The 24,058-nt window shown below is 46.7% G+C and overlaps 1 protein-coding gene across 7 annotated transcripts in view; it reads left to right on the top strand.

Annotated features, from left to right (window-relative positions):
- LOC125631098 (KAT8 regulatory NSL complex subunit 1) overlaps positions 1 to 9,341 on the top strand; it is a 139,930-nt gene extending 130,589 nt beyond the window's left edge. For 6 of the 7 annotated variants that reach the window (XM_048837288.2, XM_048837287.2, XM_075126092.1 and 3 more), the window contains 2 exons: positions 4,558 to 4,783; positions 6,871 to 9,341. In XM_048837288.2, coding sequence (XP_048693245.1) covers positions 4,558 to 4,783; positions 6,871 to 7,152 — 508 coding nt within the window. In that variant the 3' untranslated portion in view covers positions 7,153 to 9,341. The remainder of the gene's footprint in view (positions 1 to 4,557; positions 4,784 to 6,870) is intronic. The other variant, XM_075126091.1, reaches the window with a different exon arrangement.
- The last annotated feature ends 14,717 nt before the right edge of the window (positions 9,342 to 24,058 follow it).

Genomic DNA, 24,058 nt, shown 5'->3' with positions numbered 1-24,058 from the left:
GCCCATCTTTCAAAAAGGGAAGAAGGAGAATCAAGGGAACTACAGACCGATCAGCCTCACCTCGGTCCCCAGAAAAATCATGGAGCAGGTCCTCAAGAAATCTATTTTGAAGAACTTGGAGGAGAGGAAGGTGATCAGGAACAGTCAACGTAGATTCAACAAGGGCAAGTCATGCCAGACCAACATGATTGCCTCCTATGGTGAGATAACTGGCTCTGTGGATATGGGGAAAGCAGTGGACATGATATACCTTGACTTTAGCAAAGATTTTGATACAGTCTCCCACAGAATTCTTGCCAGCAAGTTAAAGTATGGATTGGATGAATGGACTATAAGGTGAATAGAAAGTTGGCTAGATTGACGGGCTCAACAGGTAGTGATCAACGGCTCCATGTCTAGTTGGCAGCCAGTATCAAGCAGAGTGCCCCAGCGGTCGGTCCTGGGGCCGGTTTTGTTCAGCATCTTCATTAATGATCTCGATGATGGGATGAATTGCACCCTCAGCAAGTTCGCGGATGACGCTAAACTGAGGGGAGAGGTAGATACGCTGAAGGGTAGGGATAGGGTCCAGAGTGACCTAGACAAATTGGAGGATTGGGCCAAAAGATAACTGATGAGGTTCAGAACAAGGACAAGTGCAGAGTCCTGCACTTAGGACAGAAGAATCCCATGCACTGCTACAGGCTGGGGCCCGACTGGCTAAGCGGCAATTCTGCAGAAAAGGACCTGGGGATTACAGTGGACAAGAAGCTGGATATGAGGTAACAGTGTGCCCTTGTTACCAAGAAGGCTAACAGCATATTGGACTGCCTTAGTAGGAACATTGCCAGCAGATTGCGGGAAGTGATTATTCCCCTCTATTTGGCACTGGTGAAGCCACATCTGGAGTATTGCATCCAGTTCCACCACCCCTCCCCCACTGCAGAAAGGATGTGGACAAATTGGAAAGAGTCCAGCAGAGGGCAATGAAAATGTTCAGGGGTCTGGGGCACTTGACTTATGCGGAGAGGCTGAGGGAATTGGGCTTGTTTAGTCTGCAGAAAAGAGGAGTGAGGGGGGATTTGATAGCAGCCTTCAACTACCTGAAGAGGGGTTCCAAAGAGGATGGCGCTAGGCTGTTCTCAGTGATGGCAGATGATAGAACAAGGAGCCATGGTCTCAAGTTGCAGTGGGGAAGGTCTAGGTTAGGTATTAGGAAACACTATTTATTTCACAAGGAGGGTAAGAACATAAGAATGGCCATACTGGGTCAGACCAAAGGTCCATCCAGCCCAGTGTCCTGCCTACCGACAGTGGCCAATGCCAGGTGCCCCAGAGGGAGTCAACCTAACAGGTAATGATCGGGTGATCTCTCTCCTGCCATTCATCTCCACCCTCTGATAAACAGAGGCTAGGGACACCATTCCTTACCCATCCTGACTAATAGCCATTAATGGACTTATCCATGAATTTATCCAGTTCTCTTTTAAACCCTGATATAGTTCTAGCCTTCACAACCTCTCAGGCAAGGAGTTCCACAGGTTGACTGTGTGCTGAGTGAAGAACTACTTCCTTTTATTTGTTTTAAACCTGCTACCCATTAATTTCATTTGGTGGCCCCTAGTTCTTATATTTTGTGAACAAGTAAATAACTTTTCCTTACTTACTTTCTCCAAACCACTCATTATTTTATATACCTCTATCATGTCTCCTCTTTTCCAACCTGAAAAGTCCTAGCCTCTTTACGCTCTCCTCATATGGGACCCGTTCCAAATCCGTAATCATTTTAGTTGCCCTTTTCTGAACCTTTTCTAATGCCAGTATGGTTTTCTAATGCCAGGGTGGTGAAGCACTGGAATGGGTTACCTAGAAAGGTGGTGGAATCTCCATCCATAGAGGTTTTTAAGGCCCAGCTTGACAAAGCCCTGGATGGGATGATTTAGTTGGTGTTGGTCCTGCTTTGAGCAGGGGATTGACTAGATGACCTCCTGAGCTCTCTTCCAACCCTAATCTTCTATGATTCTATGCTGCAGAGGAAGGTGAAAAAACCTCAATCTGACCTGGGGGGAAAATTCCTTCCTGACCCTTAAAAAAAGGGAAGGAGGAGGATCCGGGGAACTACAGGCCAGTCAGCCTCATTTCAGTCCCTGGAAAAATCATGGAGCAGGTCCTGAAGGAATCAATTCTGAAGTACTTAGAGGAGAGGGAAATGATCAGGAACAGTCAGCGTGGATTCACCAAGGGCAAGTCATGCCTGACTAATCTAATTCCCTTCTGTGATGAGATAACTGGTTCTGTGGATGAGGGGAAAGCAGTGGACGTGTTATTCCTTGATTTTAGCAAAGCTTTTGACACGGTCTCTCACAGTATTCTTGCCAGCAAGTAAAAGAAATATGGGCTGGATGAATGGACTATAAGGTGGTGTGATGGGGCAAGGCCAGATGGCTATAGAAAAGTAGTGGGAGATAGATCTATTAGCTCCAGGCTAAACAAATCCCTGGTACCAGGTTAAGTGAAATGGAAGCTGCTCCAGGTCAATTAAGACACCTGGGGCCAATTAAGAACTTTCCAGAGGGCAGGGAGAATGCTAGGTTGATTGGGACACCTGAAGCCAATCAGGGGCTGGCTGAAACTAGTTAAAAGCCTCCCAGTCAGTCAGGTGGGTGGGCATGTCAGGAGCTGTGGGAGGAAGTTGCGCTGTTGGAGAGGCTGAGTAGTACACACCATATCAGGCCCTGAGGTAAGGGTGAAGTGGAGCGTGAGGAAGTGAGGGCTGCTGTGGGGGGAAGTAGCCCAGGGAATTGTACATGTCATGTTTCTAAAAGGTCAGCTACCATAGCTGATACTATTAGGGCCCCTGGGCTGGAGCCCAGAGTAGAGGGTGGGCCTGGGCTCCCCCCCACCATCACCTTTGCCCCCTGATTAATCACTGAGACTGGGAGACATCAGAGACTGTGCAAAGAAGGATAACTTCTCCTCACCTCCCTTGCTGGCTTATGATGAAAATGGCTCAGTAGACTGTGACCCTTGTCTCTAGAGAAAGAAGGGTTACATGGAGGGTCACAGTGAGCCCCTGAGGCTAGCGAAATCCGCCAGGAAACGTGGGACCCACGGAGGCAAGGACAGAGCTTTGTCACAGAAAGCTGACTAGATTGTCGGGCTCAACGTGTAGTGATCAATGGCTCCATGTCTAGTTGGCAGCCGGTATCAAGTGGAGTGCCCCAAGGGTCGGTCCTCGGGCCGGTTTTGTTCAATATCTTCATTAATGATCTGGAGGACGGCATGGATTGCACCCTCAGCAAGTTTGCAGAGGACACTAAACTGGGAGGAGAGGTAGATACGCTGGAGGGTAGGGATAGGATAGAGAGGGACCTAGACAAATTAGAGGATTGAGCCAAAAGAAATCTGATGAGGTTCAACAAGGACAAGTGCAGAGTCCTGCACTTAGGATGGAAGAATCCCATGCACCACTACAGACTAGGGACTGAATGGCTAGGCAGCAGTTCTGCAGAAAAGGACCTAGGGGTTACAGTGGACGAGAAGCTGGATATGAGTCAACAGTGTGCCCTTGACACTGAAGAAGGCCAATGGCATTTTGGGCTGTATAAGTAGGGGCATTGCCAGCAGATCGAGGGACATGATCGTTCCCCTTTATTCGACATTGGTGAGGCCTCATCTGGAGTATTGTGTCCAGTTTTGGGCCCCACACTACAAGAAGGATGTGAAAAAATTGGAAAACGTCCAGCGGAGGGCAACAAAAATGATTAGGGGATTGGAACACATGACTTATGAGGAGAGGCTGAGGGAACTGGGATTTTTTTAGTCTGCGGAAGAAGAATGAGGGAGGATTTGATAGCTGATTTCAACTACCTGAAAGGGGGTTCCAAAGAGCATGGATCTAGACTGTTTTCAGTGGTAGCAGATGACAGAACGAGGAGTAATGGTCTCAAGTTGCAGTGGGGAAGGTTTAGGTTGGATAGTAGGAAAAACTTTTTCACTAGGAGGGTGGTCAAGCGCTGGAATGCGTTACCTAGGGAGGTGGTGGAATCTCCTTCCTTGGAAGTTTTTAAGGTCAGGCTTGACAAAATCCTGGCTGGGATGATTTAGTTGGGGATTGGTCCTGCTTTGAGCAGCAGGTTGGACTAGATGACCTCCTGAGGTCCCTTCCAACCCTGATATTCTATGATTCTATGACCCCAGATATGGTGATCAGTTAGACCCAGAGCATGTGGGCAAGACTCATCTAGGAAAGAATTCTCTTTAGTAACTCAGAGCCCTCCCACTCTACTGACCCATCTCTAGCCATTGGAGATATTTGCTAATAGCAGTCATTGATAGGCCATATGCCATTTAGCCAATCATTCCATCCCCTCCATAAAAGAAGCAAACTTACTCTTAAAACAAAAGTTAGGTTTTTTGCCCCCACTACTCCTTTAGGTAGGCTGTTTCAGAACTTTGTTCCTCTGCTGGTTAGAAACTTTTGTCTGATTTCAAGCCAAAACTTATTGATGGCCAGTTTATATCCATTTGTTGTTGTGTCAACATTGGTCCTTAAATAACTTTGTTGTTTTTGTTTAGGTCCTCCAACAAAACAGATGGTCGATGGACACCTCAGCCAGCATCTCCAGATCCTGGATTTAATTGCCTTAATGACATTCTCTATATGCACCCTTCTATGCGATCTCACAGCCCTGAGCCTTATAACATTCTGCAACCCCTCTCTATAAAGAACAGGACTAGAGTGCCGCTGTCCTGCACTGAGGACACCAGATTCTCCCCAGAAATATTAAATGCAGTAATACAGGTGAGGGACATTTATTACTCCAGATGCATCTTTATTGTTAAACTGGCAAAATACTGAAACACTAAGTGAGGGGAGCAGCTCAAAACACACAAGTTTCCAGATGACACATTCCTGTAAAGCCCTCTTCCCTGCCTTTCCACTGTGCTTACGTATATTCAGGGCTGAGAGCACGAAACTTTTGTGGCATCTTGAACTCACTGAGAATGAGAATTCTTCACAACTGCTTTAAAAGTTCTTGAGAGAGACAAGTGGGTGAGGTGTAATATCTTTTATTGGACCAACTTGAAAGAGAAACTTTTGAGCTCCAGTGAGCTCTTCTTCAGGCCTGTGGAGTCTGAAAGCTTGTCTCTTTCAAGCAACAGACAGTTGTCCAGTAAAAGGTATTACCTCATCTACCTTCTCTCTCTCATATGGTGAGACCAACATGGCTACAACAATATTGGAAAACTTTAAAGTTATTTTCAGTTTAAAAGACATATTTGAACGTAGACCAAAAAACAAACAGGAGGACCTCTATGAAGAAACTACTCCAAAGTGGTAGCAATCAGAGTGACATGATTTTGGGAGTCACAGGGATGAGCATGGTTAGCCACAGATCTGCCCCACTTCTTTACACTGCTGGTACTAGAATTTGGTTTTGTGTGAACTTCACAGAATTTCTTTGGAGATTGTAAAGCTTTGTATTTGAAACAGAGCATCACTTCCTGATCCTACAGTGAAGTCCCACTAAATTTGTGACATCACACTAACATTATATATATATACTCATATAAATGTGAGTGTTGAAGCATACTCCAGTACATATGTCCCTTTGTAACACAGCAGTCTGCATGTTCTGCTACCTAAAATAAACCTAAACTTAGTGCTAAATTAAGATGTTTTTTAACACACAAGATCAGAGTTAGTTTGTGATCCACTGTCACTGAATTGGCTCAGTTTAAGTGTCTCCAGAGTTATGTTGGTCAAGGGATTGGGAATGGAATAAAGAGCTATCCCACTCTAAGCCACCAGTTTAAATCCATTCTACATCATAGTGACTGAAAGCTAAGTGACTTGTCCTGTTTGACAAAATTAAGTGGCTTTTGTGAAATGATTGGCCCTGCAGCCCATTCTCATTGGGCAAATATCCTCCCCACAAGCCACTTCATCGATTCTCCACCCTTGTTAGCAGTTTCTGTAGAAAGATCAAGGACTGAGTGCACAGGTGCCGACTTTTCCTTTTCCCTGGGGGTGCTTAGCCCCCACTTTGCCCCACTCCGCCCCTTCCCCCAAGTCCCTGCATTTGCTCTGTCTCTTCTTGCCCTTTCTCCACTTGCTCCAAAGCCCTATCCTTGCTCTGCCCACTCCCCCAGGGCTCACCCTCACTCCACCTCTTACCGCCCCCACTCCACCCCTTCCCTGAGGCCCTCACCCACTCTCCTGCTCTCTACCCTCCCCCAAATCCCTTTCCATGCCTCCAAACAGCTGTTTGGTGGCTGCGCTGCCCTCATCAGCTGTTTGGCAGTGGTGGGAAACAGCTGTAGCCGGTAGGAGCTGAGCACCCACTATTTTTTTTTCCCTGGGGTGCTCCAGGGCTGGAGCACCCATGGAGTTGGTGTCTCTGACTGAGTGTATCATAGGGACTGAACTCCCCTCTCACCCGTAGAGATGATCCTTCCAGATTAGGCATTTGAGAATCTCATTGCTGCTTTCTGCGCCAGACCTGTTCTGAGTACAGGTACTAACTTCACTTTTTAAATGTCTTTTGAAGTCACTGGGGTTGTGGAAGAACTTCCTCAAAGATCAGGGAGGTAAGGAGCCAGTAGGGTAGTAGTCTTGATCCCAACAGAAGAATGATTAGCTGGGACTAAGAATATAAATGCAAGTTCACGTACCACAGTTCTATGCTGCATAACTTCTGTTGCTCATCAAAACTGTCTCCATTACTTCAGCACCCTGTTCCAGAGAGAAGAGCTTGAGGTTTAAATTGAAGCGTGAGGTCTCTTTGGGGATTTAGGGTGGAATGAATATTGTCATGTCCTACTACTGGCTAACTCTGGGTTTTCTGTACCAATCCTTCCCCCCACCCCTGTCCCCGTCCCCCACAGAGTGTACAACCTTGGGAACCGCGTACATTTCCCCTTTCAGACCCAGCATACCAAGCTCTTCTGGAACAGCCAAGTGAAGATGGATGCAAGCAGTCAGGAGACTTTCAACAGTGGGACTCTAGCAACAAGCAGGGTATCAGGACTAACAGTATAGACTCTGGCATATCTAACTCCAGGGAGCCACGTGTTTCAGATATGGACCTGCAAACAGAGGGCAACAGAAGCTTGGAGGTGTTCGCAGACCAGCAATGCTTCCCAGGAAGGCTGTTCAACAACAGATGAACACCTGATTTATGTAATGTGTTATGTTAGGCACATACTTTATTTCAGAATCAAAAGCTTGGCTGATGAGCTGGTTCAGAGGAGCACTGGCAGTGAATGGTGCTGCCATGCGTGAGACCTAGATTCAGCAGCAGATTTTGTGCTCCCACATCCCCAGATTGGGAAGGGTTGGGCACACTGCAGAAATAAGGTGCTGGATCTCTGAGAGGACCGTGCTGTCCAGAAAAAAAAACTTCTGGTTTACTCTGGAGAAAAGGGATCAATTGCCCTGCTAGCAAGAAGGTTAGGTGCTGCAACAGTTGCAGCAGCCCAGGATAATGCAGAGAGAGATGGTGGGTTTAAAAAAAAAAAAAAAGAAAGAAAATCAAACAATAGAGAGGAAACCAAATTGGCTGTTTTAACTTTAATTGTTTGATATTCAAACATCTGTATCTTGAAAGGGTGCCCCCTGGCTGCACATCCAGTCTTCAGTGGCTTTTTGTCTAGTGTATCATGGTGGAGCAGGAATAGGAACAGCTTTCCAAGAGATCAACTGATAAACATCTGAAAAGGTATGGGGAAGTCTAACAGTGCTGCATGGCTTTTATTTTTAAATGCAGCTATGAAAGCAAATCCTTTCTTGAGAGTATGTGAAAAGCAGGTTCCCTTGGCCTTACACAAATGACGTTTGTATCAATTGCCTTCAAATAAATTACAAATCATTTTGTGCTGTGGATGTTTTCATTTATTTAGTGTATATTCTCACTGTAATGAAACTGACAGGATGGATGGAGATCAATCTCTAACTTGTTCACAGCTTTTTCCCAATTGTTCTCTATCATGGATCTTAGCTGGCAAGCCCCTGTAAAGCAAAACTACTGGGGAAAGAAAATACCATAGATTCACTGTACAATGGGGGCACAGCTCCCAACTATCAGAGGGTAGGAAGGGTGTTGAGCCATTTTTGGGGAGCCCTTCTGCAAAATGATGGGTCAGAAAGCTGCCCTTCCAGAACATGTTGTACTTTTTAATACCAACATTTAGAAAGGGGGCTTGGAAATGTGTTACGGTAACACAGTGGTAATATGTTCAACTTTGTTTGACATGCATCCTCCTTTTTACTTTCCCACTTCGAATCTCTGCCCTTTGCAGATGGTATGTTTACATCCCAGGACTAATGGAACTCTTTTAGCCCACTTTTTTTAATGAACCAGTTTGAAAAATAGCTTACTCATTGTGCTGCCATTATAAATAGTCTATAAGGACAGTATTTCTAAGTTATTCCTGGATAGCTGGACATCATTGCTCTTCTGAGTTTCCAGTGGTGTCCTTGCAGGTATTCTCTCCTCTCCTGAGCTGGGACATTCAGGAGGAAATAGGAATATAGGAAAGCAATGATCAAAATAGGGACTGTATGTATGTACAATGGGACCCAAATCCTGATTAGGGCCTCTGAATGGTTCTGTAATAAAAGTATTAAATAAAATAGCAGTCAAATAGAAGGGCTACCATACTGAAATTTTGGAGGGTAAACTTGGATGAGTAAACAGTAACCTGTTTAAAAGGCAGTGCCACCACCTATCAGCTGCACCAAGCATAACTGGCTTTGCATTTAACAATGCAGTTGTATCCTATCCCACATCTAGTGTGCAGTTCATTGAGATCTGATGGAGTCTCCATAGCTGCTGTAATGGGCTATAAGTGGCAGTAACTCACTTTGTTCCAGAAAAGCAGCAGAGTGAAATATAAAGGCAATGAGAAGAGGGATGGCTAAGGAAGCCTCTGGGGAAACATTGTCACATTTAAACCCAATTCCCCTGTCACACCTTTTGTCCCCTTCTTTTGGGTAATTTGAAAATGAGAAATGTGAAATTCTAAGAAACCTACAATCCATCCTGTCAGATTCATATTTTTTTCATAAGTTGATTATAAGCAACAAGCACAGAAACGTTTAAGAGTTCTCCCACAGACTGTCATCTTTTGTGTAATTGCTCTATATGTACTTTTCTCCCTGTCTTTGGCATTTTTATTTTTGTGTTATTTTGAGTGGATGGATGTTCTGTGGATGAAGAAATATATTAGCAAACTAACTCTGGGACCGTTTAAAGGGGCAAAATCTGTTTGGAAAGATGTTTCACAATAATGACTTCAAAGCACATCTGACTAAATGCTATGGTTATGAAAGCAAAATAAAACTTGAGGTTTCTAGCCATCTATTGGCCAAGTCTTGCTTTTTTTCCTGCAAATGTATGCATTCCCCTTTGTTCTCTTAATATTATGGTATCTGATTACCTGATCCTACACAGCCATTATGAGCACACAATCTGAGTTAAGAATGACTTCCTTTGTCAAATAGAGGAAGGTCCCTAGTTGCTCTGCCCTGTCTGAGATTAACTAGATGGTAGCAATGAAGACAACTACTTTGTGTCATGTTCCTGCCCTATTGATCAAAATAAGGGACACTCTTTTAGTATGAGAATAGCATACTTGAATGGCTGGTGCAATCAAGAGAGAGAGGTTTTTTTAAGGACTCCTACTCAAAAAGTGGACAGGAGGGAGAAGACTTTTCCTTTTTATGGTGACCTTGGTAGAGGAGAAATGCTCTTGTTCATTGTTAGTGATTGCTAAAATCAAACTCTACACACACCTATGTATACTGTCATTTGGCCACTTTATATGTGTAGCTGGTTAGACTCAAGCTTCCTCTAGACCAGCGGTTCTCAAACTTTAGCAACCCGGGGACCCCCGTTTTGATTTAAAATTTTTCACAGATCCCCAAGCTGGCTTCTAATTTTCCCTGAGGGTGCTCAAGCCCCGCCCCTACTACACCCCTTCTCTCAAGATCCTACCCCTGCTCCACCCCTTTCCGTCCCCTCCCCAGAGCGTGCCCCGTTCCCGCTCCTCCTCCTCCCTCCCAGTGCCTCCTGCACTCTGCTGATAAGCTGTTCCACGGCATACAGGAGGCACTGGGAGGGAGGGTGGAGGAGTTGTTCAGTGGGGCCAATGGCCCCGTTGACTCATGGACCCTCTGAAGGACCCAAGTTTAATAACCACTGGTCTAGAAACGGTTGGACCATATGTCATAGGAAACCATTAGAAACGGTTGGACCATATGTCATAGGAAAGGTCATTTCTGCTAAATTGCAAAAGATTCAGATTTAGCCTGTGACCTAATGTCATGAAGTGATAATCTCCGTACAGGTTATACACACGATTCCAAGTTACTAGATTTCAGTTAAGGTCTGTATCACTGAGCAGGAAGGAATTCCCACCACTTAGAGATGGATCCACAGTGAGATTTTGTGAGGAATGAGTTCTGACCATTTCCCCTTCCTTAGCCTATAGTACCTATGTGACCTTTATTAATAATTATAACGCCATACGGGACCATTGCAATTATCAAGTCTGATCACCTGTATAACACAAACCATAGGACTTCTCTGAATTAATTCCTGTTTGAACTAGAGCAGATCTTTGTTAGAAAAGCATCCAACCTTGATTTTATCGATTTCCAGAGATGGAGAATCCGCCATCACCCTTGATAAACTTTTCCAAAGGTTGATTTAACTCTCACAGTTAAAACATTTCCACCTTATTTCTAATCTGAACTTGTCTGGATTCAATTTCCATCCACTGGATCTTGTTATATCTTTGCTAAATGGAAGAGCCCTTTATTATCAAATTTTTCTTTCCCCTGTAGGTACTCATAGATTGAGATCAAGTCACCCCTTAAACATTTTTATAAGATAAATAGACTCAAGCTCCTTGAGCCTAACACTATAAGGTATGTGTTCTAATCCTTTACTCATACTCATGGCTCTTCTCTGAACTGTCTCCAATTTATCAACATCCTTCTTGAACGGTGCACACCAGAACGAGACATAGTGTTCCAGAACCAGTCACACTTTTGCCAAAAACAGGTAATAGAAACTCCCTACTCCTACTCAATGTTTCTCTGAAATTCCAAGGATCACATTAGGCCTTTTGGCCACAAGGTTGCACTAGGACCTCATGTTTAGCTGATTACCCCAAGTCCTTTTCAGAGTCACTGCTTCCCAGGGTAGACTTCCCGGGCTATAAGTTTGTCCTACATTCTTTGTTCCCAGATGTATATGTTTATATTTGACCATACTAAAATGTATGTTGTTTGCTCCCCCATCTTACCAAGTGATCCAAATCAGTCTGTATGAATAACCAGTCCTCTTCATTATCACTTTCTCAATCTTTGTGTCATCTGCAAATTTTATCAGTAATGATTGTTTTCTTCCAGGTCATTGATAAAGATATTAAATAGCATAGAGCCAAAACCTGATTCCTGCAGGATCCTATTAGAAAAACACCTGCTTCATGACTCCCTATTTACAATTACATTTTGAGATCTATTAGTCAATTGCATCCGTTTAATGTGTGCCGTGTTGATTCTGTATAGTTCTAGTTTCTCAGTCAAAATGTTGTGTAGTACTGAGTCAAATGACTTACAACAGTCTAAATATACTACATTAACACTGTTACCTTTTCACCCAAACTTGTAATCTCATCAAAAAGATAGTTAGTTTGACAGGATCTACTTTCTATAAACCCATGTTGTCTGGTATTAATTATATTACCCTTTTATTTTTTTAGTTTTTAGATGGATTATTGGCCCCAAGCTATTTAACATTTTTATGAATGGCCTAGAAGAAAACAAAATCATTACTGATCAAATTAATTAGGTTTACCCCATTCCTCAATTTCTGTATCATCTCCAAATTTTTAAGATAGAACTTTATGAATGGGGTTCTTTGACATGGTTGCTTGTGGTAGCATGGGACTGGACTCCATGACCCAGGAGGTTCAGTCTAGTCCTTTGTTCCTATATATCAGCCATTCATTTTTTTACTTTCTTCCAGTCTCTGGAACTTCCCCCATGTTCAAAGACTTTTTTCAAAATCAGTATTATGGTCCAGCTCTTTAAAAACTCTCAGATGCAAGTTGAGTGGACCTTGCTGATTTTAAAAATGTCTAACTTTAGCACCTGCTGTTTAACATCCTCATATGAGTTATGGAATAGAAAGTGTTTCATCATGTGATATGATTACATAATCTGGACTTTCCCAAATATGGAACATATATTTAACACCTCTGCCTTTTCTGCGTTATTAACAATTCCTCCATTCCCATCTAGTAATGGTCCAATACCGTTAAGATTCTTTTTGTTCCTAAAATACCCATCCTCCTTATTGATCTTAACTCACTGGCTACAGATTTCTGCTTTTGCTTCCCTTATCAGTTTTCTACATTTCTTAAATTCTGATTTATATATTTGTGTGTGTGTGTGTGTATTAATAGCTGCTTTCACTTCACCATGGCTGATTCCTAATAATTGTTATTGGTCAAGAACCAGTGGCAGGTCTAATCACATCAGGCTCCTACTGGTGAAAAATCAGCATGGAATTCAGTCCCTCCATGCCAGAAGGAGGGGTGATAAGCAGGGAGACTGCTGATTGGGTTGCAGGAGACTGAATCCTATTCTCCCCTTAGTAATTCATATGATGGAGAATAATGTTCACGTGGTAAAGAACCTTCTTTGAGTGCTTGCTTATGTTGATTCCAGTTAGGCATGCGCGCACATAGTTCACAGTCGGAAAGTTTTTTCCCTAGCAGCACCCATCGGGTTGGCTGTGGAGCCCCCTGGAGTTCCATGGCGCTCAATATATGACCCTGCCAACCCGGCGCCTCCTCAGTTCCTTCTTACCACCTGTGACAGTTGTTGGAACTGCGGTAGCTTGCTTTCGCAAGTGCTCCGCTAGTTCTTCTATAGCTCAGTGTATATAGTTTTCATAGTTTCATAGTTTTAATAATTTATAGCTTATAGTTACTTAAGTCTTAGTGTATAGCAGTCGGGGTGGGGGGTTCCCCACCTTCCCCACCCCAACTTTCCTGTTCCCCCTTGGGACTCGAGCATGCCTCAATCCCAAGGATTTAAACCCTGCAAGTCTTGCCACAAGCCCCTGCCAACGGGCGACCTCCATGACTCTTGCTTCAAGTGTCTAGGGGAAGTACACCAGACAGACCGGTGCCAGATTTGCAATGGGTTCCGTCCCAGAACTAAAAAGGAGTAGGACTTTCGTTTAAAACAGCTCCTCATGGAGGCGGCTCCGAGACCTCAGCCCACCTTGGCATAGCAGGATCTGGTGCCAAGTTCTTCTGTGCGGAGCGCTCTGTCCTCCGTAAGAAAAGCGATGCCGAGGAAGGACTATGGGCACAGAGATCCTCAGCACCATTGCTCCCAGGCACCGAAGCCGGTGGAGACTGCACGGCACCAGTCTCACTCCCTGGTGCTACAGCAGCGGCACCAGAAGGAAACAGGACAGGGACCAACCCCCTACACTGAAGTCTGTCACCCTGGAAGTCACCACTGGGGTGCGTCCTACAGAGGAGCACTCAGCGCCAAAGGTTCAGGAGCTGGCACCGTCTACATTGGACCCGCAAGGGGGGGCCATTGAGTCCGGTGCTCTTAAGACTCTCCGAGCCAGGTGGTGGGGGATGTGGACCTGCCATCCACGCTGGACACCTTCGAGGCCACGAGGGACTTAATCGCCATGACGGCACCATGGTTCCTGACCACTTGAGAAAAGCCTCCAGCACCGCAGTGCGCGGCACCGTCTTGAGGCAAGCCCACATAGTTGATGCATCCAATCACATCTCCACAGCACCGGTCCCCGGCTCTGGGAAGAAGACCCCGCCACGGTGAGTCCCGCTGCCACTCTAGCTCGCGGTGAAAGTCGGGACTCGTGGCGCCATTCCCAGTCTCAGCACTGCTCCCCACTGAGGAACTGGTCTCCAACATGGCAGAGGTCCCGCTCCCGGCACCGCTCATCACAGCACCACTTGATGTCTCAACGCCAGTCCATTTCACGGCACCGCTCCAGATCGCAGCACTGCTCTCCAGCCCAGCTCCGCTCTGCACCGCCTTCGCCTTCATGGTCCCAGTCTTCGTCTTCGGACTCTGAAGAGGAGTCCCGGCACTTCAAACGGAGTCGGCACAGGTCAGGCCAGAGGCGGCCAGATGTGGGTGCAGGGCCATGGCCTGCACAGTGGCCATTCTGGACCCCTTGGGCATACCATCAGGCCCAGGGCGCCCCATCCAAGGGCTCCCACGGTGTCCAAGCTGTTCCAATCCCCTAATCGTTTTTGTTGCCCTCCGCTGGACGTTTTCCAATTTTTTCACATCCTTCTTGTAGCGTGGGGCCCAAAACTGGACACAGTACTCCAGATGAGGCCTCACCAGTGTCAAATAGAGGGGAACGATCACGTCCCTCGATCTGCTGGCAATGCCCCTACTTATACATCCCAAAATGCCATTGGCCTTCTTGGCAACAAGGGCACACTGCTGACTCATATCCAGCTTCTCGTCCACTGTAACCCCTAGGTCCTTTTCTGCAGAACTGCTGCCGAGCCATTCAGTCCCTAGTCTGTAGTGGTGCATTGGATTCTTCCATCCTAAGTGCAGGACTCTGCACTTGTCCTTGTTGAACCTCATCAGATTTCTTTTGGCCCAATCCTCCAATTTGTCTAGGTCCCTCTCTATCCTATCCCTGCCCTCCAGCATATCTACCTCTCCTCCCAGTTTAGTGTCATCTGCAAACTTGCTGAGGGTGCAATCCACACCATCCTCCTGATCATTTATGAAGATATTGAACAAAACCGGCCCCAGGACCAACCCTTGGGGCACTCCACTTGATACCGGCTGCCAATTAGACATGGAGCCATTGATCACTACCCGTTGAGCCCGACAATCTAGCCAGCTTTCTATCCACCTTATAGTCCATTCATCCAGCCCATACTTCTTTAACTTGCTGGCAAGAATACTGTGGGAGACAGTGTCAAAAGCTTTGCTAAAATCAAGGAACAACATGTCCAGTGCTTTCCCTTCATCCACAGAACCAGTTATCTCGTCATAGAAGGCAATTAGATTAGTCAGGCATGACTTGCCCTTGGTGAATCCATGCTGACTGTTCCTGATCACTTTCCTCTCCTCTAGTGCTTCAGAATTGATTCCTTGAGGAACTGCTCCATGATTTTTCCAGGGATTGACGTGAGGCTGACTGGCCTGTAGTTCCCAGGATCCTCCTCCTTCCCTTTTTTAAAGATGGGCACTACATTAGCCTTTTTCCAGTCATCCGGGACTTCCCCCGATCGCCATGAGTTTTCAAAGATAATGGCCAATGGTTCTGCAATCACATCCGCCAACTCCTTTAGCACTCTCGGATGCAATGCATCCAGCCCTTGGACTAGTGCACGTCCAGCTTTTCTAAACAGTCCTGAACCACTTCTTTCTCCACAGAGGGCTGGTCACCTCCTCCCCATGCTGTGCTGCCCAGTGCAGTAGTCTGGGAGCTGACCTTGTTTGTGAAGACAGAGGCAAAAAAAGCATTGAGTACAGGAGGATTCTCAGGATCAGCTGGGAAGACCGACGCACTAACATCAGTATTCTCTCTGCAGCCAACATCAGCAGTATAGAAGCGCAGGTCATGAAATACAAACTCCGCTGGGCTGACCACTATGTACATATGCCTGACACTCGCCTCCAGAAGCAAGTACTCTTCTCCCAGTTAAGTCAGGGAAGAATGGCTCACAGAAGGCAGCGGAAGCGTTTCAAAGACATACTGAAAGTACATCTTAAAAAGGGAGGCATCAACCCAACAAAGTGGGAGGACTTAGCACAGAACAGAACGCAATGGCACCACATCATACACCAAGCCACACCTCACTTTGAGGAGAACAGATGTGCTCATGAGACAGAGAAGCGACAATGGAGGAAAGAAAGGGCACAACACTCCAGCCAAAAACTATGTGTCCTCCAAGATTACATCTTACATCAAGATTACAAGATACATCTTGGTCCGATTGAAGTGAGCTGTAGCTCACGAAAGCTCATGCTCAAATAAATTGGTTAGTCTCTAAGGTGCCACAAGTACTCCTTTTCTTTTTGCGAATACAGACTAACACGGCTGTTACTCTGAAACCAAAGATTACATCTGTCACTTCTGTGGGAAAATCTGCAGGGCAAGAATTGGGCTCCTCAGCCACTTAAAAACTCACCAATGAACCCCCTTGGAAGACATCATCCTCACATCGAGGGATAGCTGAAGAAGATGACCACTCTGTAAAACCATCCAGGCCAACACAAGGACCCTATGGCAGACCCCAGCCTCCATCCCTCCCACAGGAAAGGGTGTGGAGAAGAAATACTTCGTCCCATCTAAGGGGTATTCATGTCTCTACACCCACCCACAGCCCTGCTCGTTGGTGGTGGCTATGGTGAACAAATGAGAGAGGCAGGGGCAGCAGGGTCCTACCCCCAAATCAAAGGAGTCCACGCGGCTGGACCTTTTGGGATGCAAGGTCTACTCTACCAGGGGTTTGAAACTCAGGATTGCCAACCACCAGGTAATCCTGAGCAGGTACAGCTTCAACTCCTGGAACTCCATGCTAAAATTCAGGGTTCTGGTACCCGCAGAGTCCAGGGAGGAGTTTGGGCTATTGTTGAGGCGGGCAAGGCAGTGGTACGGATCTCGTTACAGGCCTCACTGGATGCTGCAGACGTGGTGGTGTACACCCTGTCCTCTGACATCACCGTGAGGCGTAGCTCATGGCTCCAGGCCTCGGGGCTGCCAACCGAGGTGCAACAGACCCTCCAGGACCTGCCATTTGATGGGGTGGGCCTGTTTGCAGAGCAAACAGACTCCAGGCTGCATAGCCTTAAAGACTCTAGGGCTACACTGAAGTCACTAGGGGTGCATACCCCGGCCACTCAGCGGAAACACTTTAAACCTCAGCCCTCACAGTGCCCCCACCAGCCAAGCCCTAGACAGGACTACTCTATGAAGCATGGTAGGAACGGCAGGCGCAAGACGTCCCAGCCCTCATCTAACTGGGGCCAGGCGTGCACTTCCTCAGGCTCTAAGCAGGCTTTTTGAAGGTGTGCCCAGGGACGACATACCAGCCACTGGACCGGATCCTCGCCCCTGCTTCCTGAATCATTTATCCCACTTCTACCATGCTTGGTCCCAAATAACAACGGACCACTGGGTTCTTTGCACAGTAGAAGTGGGATATTCTCTCCAATTCTGCTCCTCCCCCCCTTCCCTGTCCCTCTTCAGGGACACTTCTCACAAGCATCTCCTTGCACAAGCAGTGCAGACTCTCCTCACCGCAGGGGCAGTGGAGGAGGTTCCTCAGGAGCTAAGGGGCAAGGGATTCTACTCCCATTATTTCCTAATTCCCAAAGCCAAGGGGGGAGGGTGGGTCTCAGATCCATTCTAGACCTGTGAGGACTCAATGGATTAATGAGAAATTTGAAGTTCTGCATGGTCTTCTGGTACGCTGCCCTCGACCTCAAGGATGCATACTTCCACATAGCCATACGCCCTGTTCACCGACGGTTCCTCAGGTTTGTGGTCAACCACAACCATTATCAATTCACAGTCCTTCCCTTCAGCCTGTCAACAGCCCCCTCCCAAATATTCACCAAGTGCATGTTGATTGTAGCAGTCTTCCTCTGTCGAAGGCAGGTGCAGGTATACCCGTACCTCTACGACTGGCTGCTTCAGGGGCGCTCCAGGGATCAGGTAGATGAGCAGATCCACTTTGTGAGATCCACCTTTGACTGGCTGGGCCTCCTCCTTAACAAGAGCAAGTTTTAAACTCAAAGGATAGTTTATCGGGGCAGTGCTGGACTGGGGTCAGGCCAGGGCGTTCCTGCCGGAGGCCTTCTTCCAAGCAATGCTGGAGATCATAAAAGGCTTCAGACGGTACCCCACCACCACAGCACGGGGCTGCCTGAGGCTTCTCGGTCATATGGCGTCTTGCACATATATGGTTCAGCACGCCAGGATGCGTCTCAGACCTCTCCAGGCTTGGCTCACGTAAGCTTATCGCCCAGTGCTTATCGTGACAGTCTGGACTTAGTGGTCAGCCTTCCGGTGCAGGTCCTCCAGTCCCTCGGCTGGTGGCTCAACCTGCAAGACGTGTGCAAGGGAGTCCCTTTCCACAGGCCCCAGCCCTCCCTGTCCCTGGTAACGGACGTGTCAGCACTGGGGTGGGGCGTGCACCTGGGGGACCTTCAGATGCAGGGTCTCTGGTCCCAGGACGAGCTCTTGCTCTACATCAACATCAAGGAGTTGAGGGCTGTATGGCTAGCGTGCCAAACCTTCCAGGCTCACCTGTAGGGTCAGTCCGTGGGAGTCATGATGGACAACACAACTGCAATGCTTTATATAAACAAGCAGGGCGGGGCCCCTTCCTCTCCCCTATGTCGGGAAGCCCTCCAGCTGTGGGAGCTCTGCATAGCCCACTCCATTCACCTGGAGGCGATGTACCTCTCAGGTTCACAGAACAAGCTGGCGGACTACCTCAGCAGATCCTTCCACAACTACAAGTGGTCCATCCGGACAGACGTCATTCATACCATTTCCCATTTCACAACCAGGACATTTTCCTGCCTGTTTTTTACCCTAAACCTCATGCAAGCAGCTGGGAACAAAGACTCCACTCACTGGACGTTCAACAGGCGCTTGCATTTTACATCAAGCGCACGGAGCTGTTCCGAAAGTCAAACCAGCTGTTCGTGGCGGTGGCAGACCGTATGGAAGGTCTTCCGGTCTCGTTGCAGAGGATCTCATTGTGGATCAACTCCTGCATCCGCACCTCCTACGAACTGGCCAACGTTCCAGCCCTGGCACTCTCAGCGCATTCCACAAGGGCGCAGGCCTCCTCGATGGTGTTCCTGCCCAGGTGCCAATTCAAGAGATCTGCAGGGCGGCAACGTCATCCTCGGTGCACACTTTTGACGCTCACTGTGCCATTACCCAGCACACTAGAGATGACGCAGTTTTTGGCAGAGCAGCGATCCAGTCTGAGATTCCATAAGTCCGACCCCACTTCTGAGGTAAGGCTTGGGAGTCACCTAACTGGAATTGACATGAGCAAGCACTCGAAGAAGAAAAAACGGTTACTCACCTTCTCGTAACTGTTGCTCTTTGAGATGTGTTGCTCATGTCCATTCCAAACCCACCTGCCTTCCCCTCTGTTGGAGTAGCTGGCAAGAAGAAACTGAGGAGGTGTCGGGTCAGCAGGGTCATATATTGAGTGCCACAGTGGCACCACTCCAGGGGGCTCCACAGCCGACCCGATGGGTGCTGCTGGGGAAAAACTTTCCGATGAGACTGCATGTAGCGCACCCACACCTCACTGGAATCGACATGAGCAACACATCTCAAAGAACAACAGTTATAAGAAAGTGAGTAACTTTTTTTCTCCAGACTGCCCTTAATGGGAATAGCTGGGTAATGATGGTGGTTTGAAGATGAAACATGGTCATCCAAAGACAATCACTACTCAGACTATCTCAGTACTTACCCTGTGAAAACAGACCTTGTACTACAGCTAAACTCATTAACTTGAAGGGATGATGAGTTGAGACTCAACTTCGCTTTTTAAACCTTATAGCTGTGACAGTTAACATGTCCTCCAATGCAGTGCACTAAAGAAGTGGAGAGTAAACCATTTCACAGCTTTTCCTCACCACTCAGCATGCAGACTCCCTCTTTTCTTCTAATCTCCCCTAAGCTAAGGCCCTTTCCACAAAAATCACCCAACCTCCCCACAACATTTTATTCCCTATGCTAGTTCCAGGACAGTTTTCTCCTAGGTAACCCGCAGAATTCACTTACATCGCCTCCATAAATCCCTGCTGTTACTAGTAATGAGAGGTCGCCTCAGGAGGTACAGGGCAGAATCAGTGAGGGTTTCTGGAAGCAGGGTGGATTTGGGGGTTGTTCCTGGCAAGGATCCCTACTTGGTCCCTCTTTCCACCACTTCAGGAAACCCTCATCTCCCACACAAGTATCTCACTCTGTAAATCTGCCATTTGCTAAGCAGTACAGACCAGTGGTCTAACTTTCAGAAGGGCAGAGCACCCACAAATCTAATTTGTCAATGGAAGATGCAGGTGTTCAATACTTCTGAAAATGACCTAATTGACCTAGTAATGACCTAATTCTATGGGTTAAATTATGAGATCACCTTGGCCTAAACAAACCATATTTCTATAGCTACTATAACTGTAAAGAGAGAATCTGAAAGTAGTTGCAAGAATAAAATGGGACAAAACTAGCCTGTGGGACTCTAGCTCTAGAAATAAATGTATTTAGGATAGCAGTGTAATTGCTGACAGTGTTTTGTTTTTTTTTTTTATTGTTTTTCCTTACTCCTATTTGAACACTTGCTGTGAATGTAGTTTGGCCTGTGTGTTGTGCACTACATGCTCTAAGAATTTGCTAATCATAGAATATGATTAATACCACATTTTGCTTCCTGACTGGATGACAGAAACTTTGTTGTTGTTGTTTTTTAAAAAGGCAGGTATATCTGGTTGGACAGGGAGCCTAGACTGATTCAAAAAATTTGACAGTTCACATAAGGATGTGGGTAGCGGCATGAACAGCCATTACTCAGACATTGGTGCGAATCCCAATCTATGGAAAAGGACACTAATATGGTAGCGTCAACCTACTATCTTGAACACAAGAGAATGATTATGAATATTCTTGCACTATTCACTTAACTCAGTTTAGGAGCATGGTTCCAACAAAGTTATCTGAAAAAATCTCTGCTTTAGTGACATCTAGTGGTCAGAAGTATCCATGCCTATCAGGCTTACGCTTTGTCTACATGCAAATTTGCATCTATTTCATTAAACAGTTTAGTTTAGGTGGTACAACTCCCTGTGTGGACACTCTCTATTTCTGAGTGGCTTATTTGGTTTAGTTTAAACCTGTTCCTAATTGATTTCCGCTAAACCAAAATAATCCTGATGTAAATTGAAATAAGAGGGATTGCCCCTGTTTAAGTTTACATCTTTAGGCCTGGGCTACGCTGAGGGGGGGGTTCAAACTAAGATTCGCGTAGCTGAAGTTGAAGTATCTTAGTTTGAGTTACCTGGCTGTCCTCACATGGGCTCCCCCATTGACTCCGCTTACTCCTCCTGCCGAGGTGGAGTACAGGCGTCGATTCGGGGAGCGATTTATCGCATCTAGACAAGACGCAATAAATCGATCCCCAATAGATTGATCACTACCCAGGAGCCAGCGGGTAATGAAGACATACCCTTAGTTAGGCTTGGTCGATGCTACACAGTTAGGTTGACCTAAGCTGCCTTAGGTTGACCTAACTATGTCAGTGTCTACACTACAACCTTGCTCCCACCAATGTGATCTACTGTACCTCCATGAGAGGTGCAGGGCTTATGTCAGTGTAGTTAGAAGCCAGACATTGGCTTTGGGCTATCTTGTCAATTTCACGGCTCTGCTGGCACTGTGAAATTGACAAGAAAGTCAGTTCCCCAGCTGGGCTGCTTCTGGGTCTCCACTCTAAGCTGGGCTTCTGGCTTGGGTGGCCACCCATGATCCCTGCTTCCCCCCCAGAGCATGACAGCCAACTGGACTCCAGGTGTGGATCTCCCTGCCGGAGGCAAGAAACCCCAGGCAGCTGCCCCTTCCCTGGCTGGGAGCTGTGCAGAGCTGAGAGCCCTGGCACCCAGTCCCCCACATAGCCCCCTCTTCAGTTGGTGGAAGCACTCCTGGTGAAGATGCACACCACCGCCAGGAGGAGGATAGTGTGAACATCAGCCACCACAGTCAGAACAGTGCAGACATGCCCTTAGACTGATATATTGGTGTAGACAAGCCCTTAGTAGACAGCACCCAGCTGACTATGGTGAGGTGGTCTGTCTGAAAGGCAGTGGCAATAAGCTTTAGGTTCAATTTCCATTGTGTTTGTGAATGTTACTTCGCACACACACACAGTTTACGGTCTATAAGCTATGTTATTCAGCAACCATTAAAACTGAATATCTACTTACCATCCAAAGCAATGCAGCCAGTTTATTCTCATGTGTACAAAGAGGAGGTTTCCAAATGAGCTTCAGACTGTCTTCACACTGAATAAAAGGTCTTGAAGCATTTTATAAAGGTGGTGGCTGTCATTCTAACTTCTCACACTGGGGATAATGAGAGAGAGGAAACAGAAGTTAAGAACCAAATTTTCAAGTGTCCCCTATTTTTGGATGCCCAACTGGACAGTGAGGCCTGAATTTCAGAGGTGCTGAACCCTACAGCTTATATTGAGTTGGAACAGCAGTTACACAACTTTTCTGAAAATTGGGCCTTGGTGGGGTCTAATGCTGGGCACCCAAAAGTAGTGAACTTTTTTTTTAAATAAAAGACATGCTTTTGTCAAGGAGTCTTGCTGGTGTGAACAGAATATACGTCTCCTAGCTCCGAGTCCCCTTTTCTAACCACTAAGTTCTCTCCAGTGCTCAGCCAAAGTAACTGAGCTTGATGGTAAGGATTGCTATGGGTGGCGGGGGGCGGAAGAAGGATTCTTCCCTCATCCATATCCAGACTGTGAAACCGGTGTAGAAGCTGAGATACTCCACAGCAGTATGCTATCCAAGTGGCCTGAGTAGCCTCTGACCTTATGTGAGTTTACGGTTCCCACCACCCATGGGAGTGAGAAGAACCACCAAATGCAGTATAATGTAGTAGATGATTTTCTGCCTCCTCAACTACCCTTGCAAATAGTAATGTAAGGGTGACCTCTTAAGACGTGGCGTAACCTACCCCTGCACAGCAAAACCACATAATTCCAGAATCCCCTTCATATCTGCAAATGAAAGGGCAGAATGGGCTCTTTTGACGTATGTATTAGGATTGGGGAAAATAAAGCAACACCCTTTAATTAGTTCAGCACTGATACTCTAATCCCATGTTGCCAGTGCTTGTGATTTTATTGTAAGCTTGGCAATATTTGATTTCCTTAAAACCCCAGCTTCTGAAGTCAAGTAATTACATGAGAATCTCAGATTTCATTTTAAAAAGAAAATAAAAGTTTGTGGAGAAGACATGAGCTGAGTGCATCCTAATGGCTCAGAAACCAGAAGAAAGATTTTTTTTTTAATCTTATGATTTCTTGGGACCTGATTTATAATTCTCAAATGCTTAAGGTTAGCATTAATACAAATATCATGAAGGAAGCTGTAGTGGGGCAGTTGCCCCACTCCTGGAGAACAGGGATTGAAAGCAGCCAAGCTAGGCTGATTGGGGAAGCAGCCACAGCTGTGGCCAGCTCACCTAGGGCCCAGCTGGCCCTGATCAGAGGGCTGGGGGCCAGGAGCTGAAAGAGTCTCACTCTAGCCCTGGAGTGGGAAGGGCTATAGCTGCCTGAGAGGAAGGTACCTGAACTGGAGCAGTGCTGGGGAATAGGGCAAGGGAGCTTGGGAGCTCCAGCCTGGTAAAACCCCAGGCTACAGGCCTTGCTGAAGGCCTATCAAAGGTACTAGGGCTGCAGAGATACAGCTAGACAAAGGCATCAGTTCCCACCCCCTTACCAATGATGAGTGGCCATTACAAACGGCAGTCTGCCCCAGTGAGCGGGGGCTAGATGATGACTGGCAGCACCTACTGAGGTAAGGTGGGTTTAGAGGGTTGGGGGTTCCCCTGGGAGGGGAAACCCAGAATAAGGGGGTACTGCTGGGGGCTGAACCCCGAGGTAAAGAGGCACTTGGGTCTGGGAGGGACACGGGGCCAGCAGCAGGCGAGACACCAGCCTGCAGAGGGCACTCCATATGCTGGAAAAGAGCTAATTCCCAGACAACCAGCAGGAGACACCACACCAATGAGTCTTCACCTCGCTACAGAAGCCCAAAGGGGTACTCCCCACCTGCCAACTGGGATTTCAATGTCATAGTTAACCATCTCTTGTGACCAATCCAAATAGACCAGAAGAGATCAATTTGTCTATACCCTCTAAAGCAAAATTTAGTTCAGGCTGGGACTAGCTTTGTTGTCATGAGAAAAACTGCAGACGATCTTGGAAAATGCCC

Source organism: Caretta caretta, chromosome 2 (genome assembly GCF_965140235.1).
Source record: "Caretta caretta isolate rCarCar2 chromosome 2, rCarCar1.hap1, whole genome shotgun sequence".
In the NCBI taxonomy this organism is placed as follows: Eukaryota; Metazoa; Chordata; order Testudines; family Cheloniidae; genus Caretta; species Caretta caretta.
The sequence above is the reverse complement of the archived record's forward strand: the minus strand, read 5'-3'. Positions and strand labels throughout refer to the sequence as shown.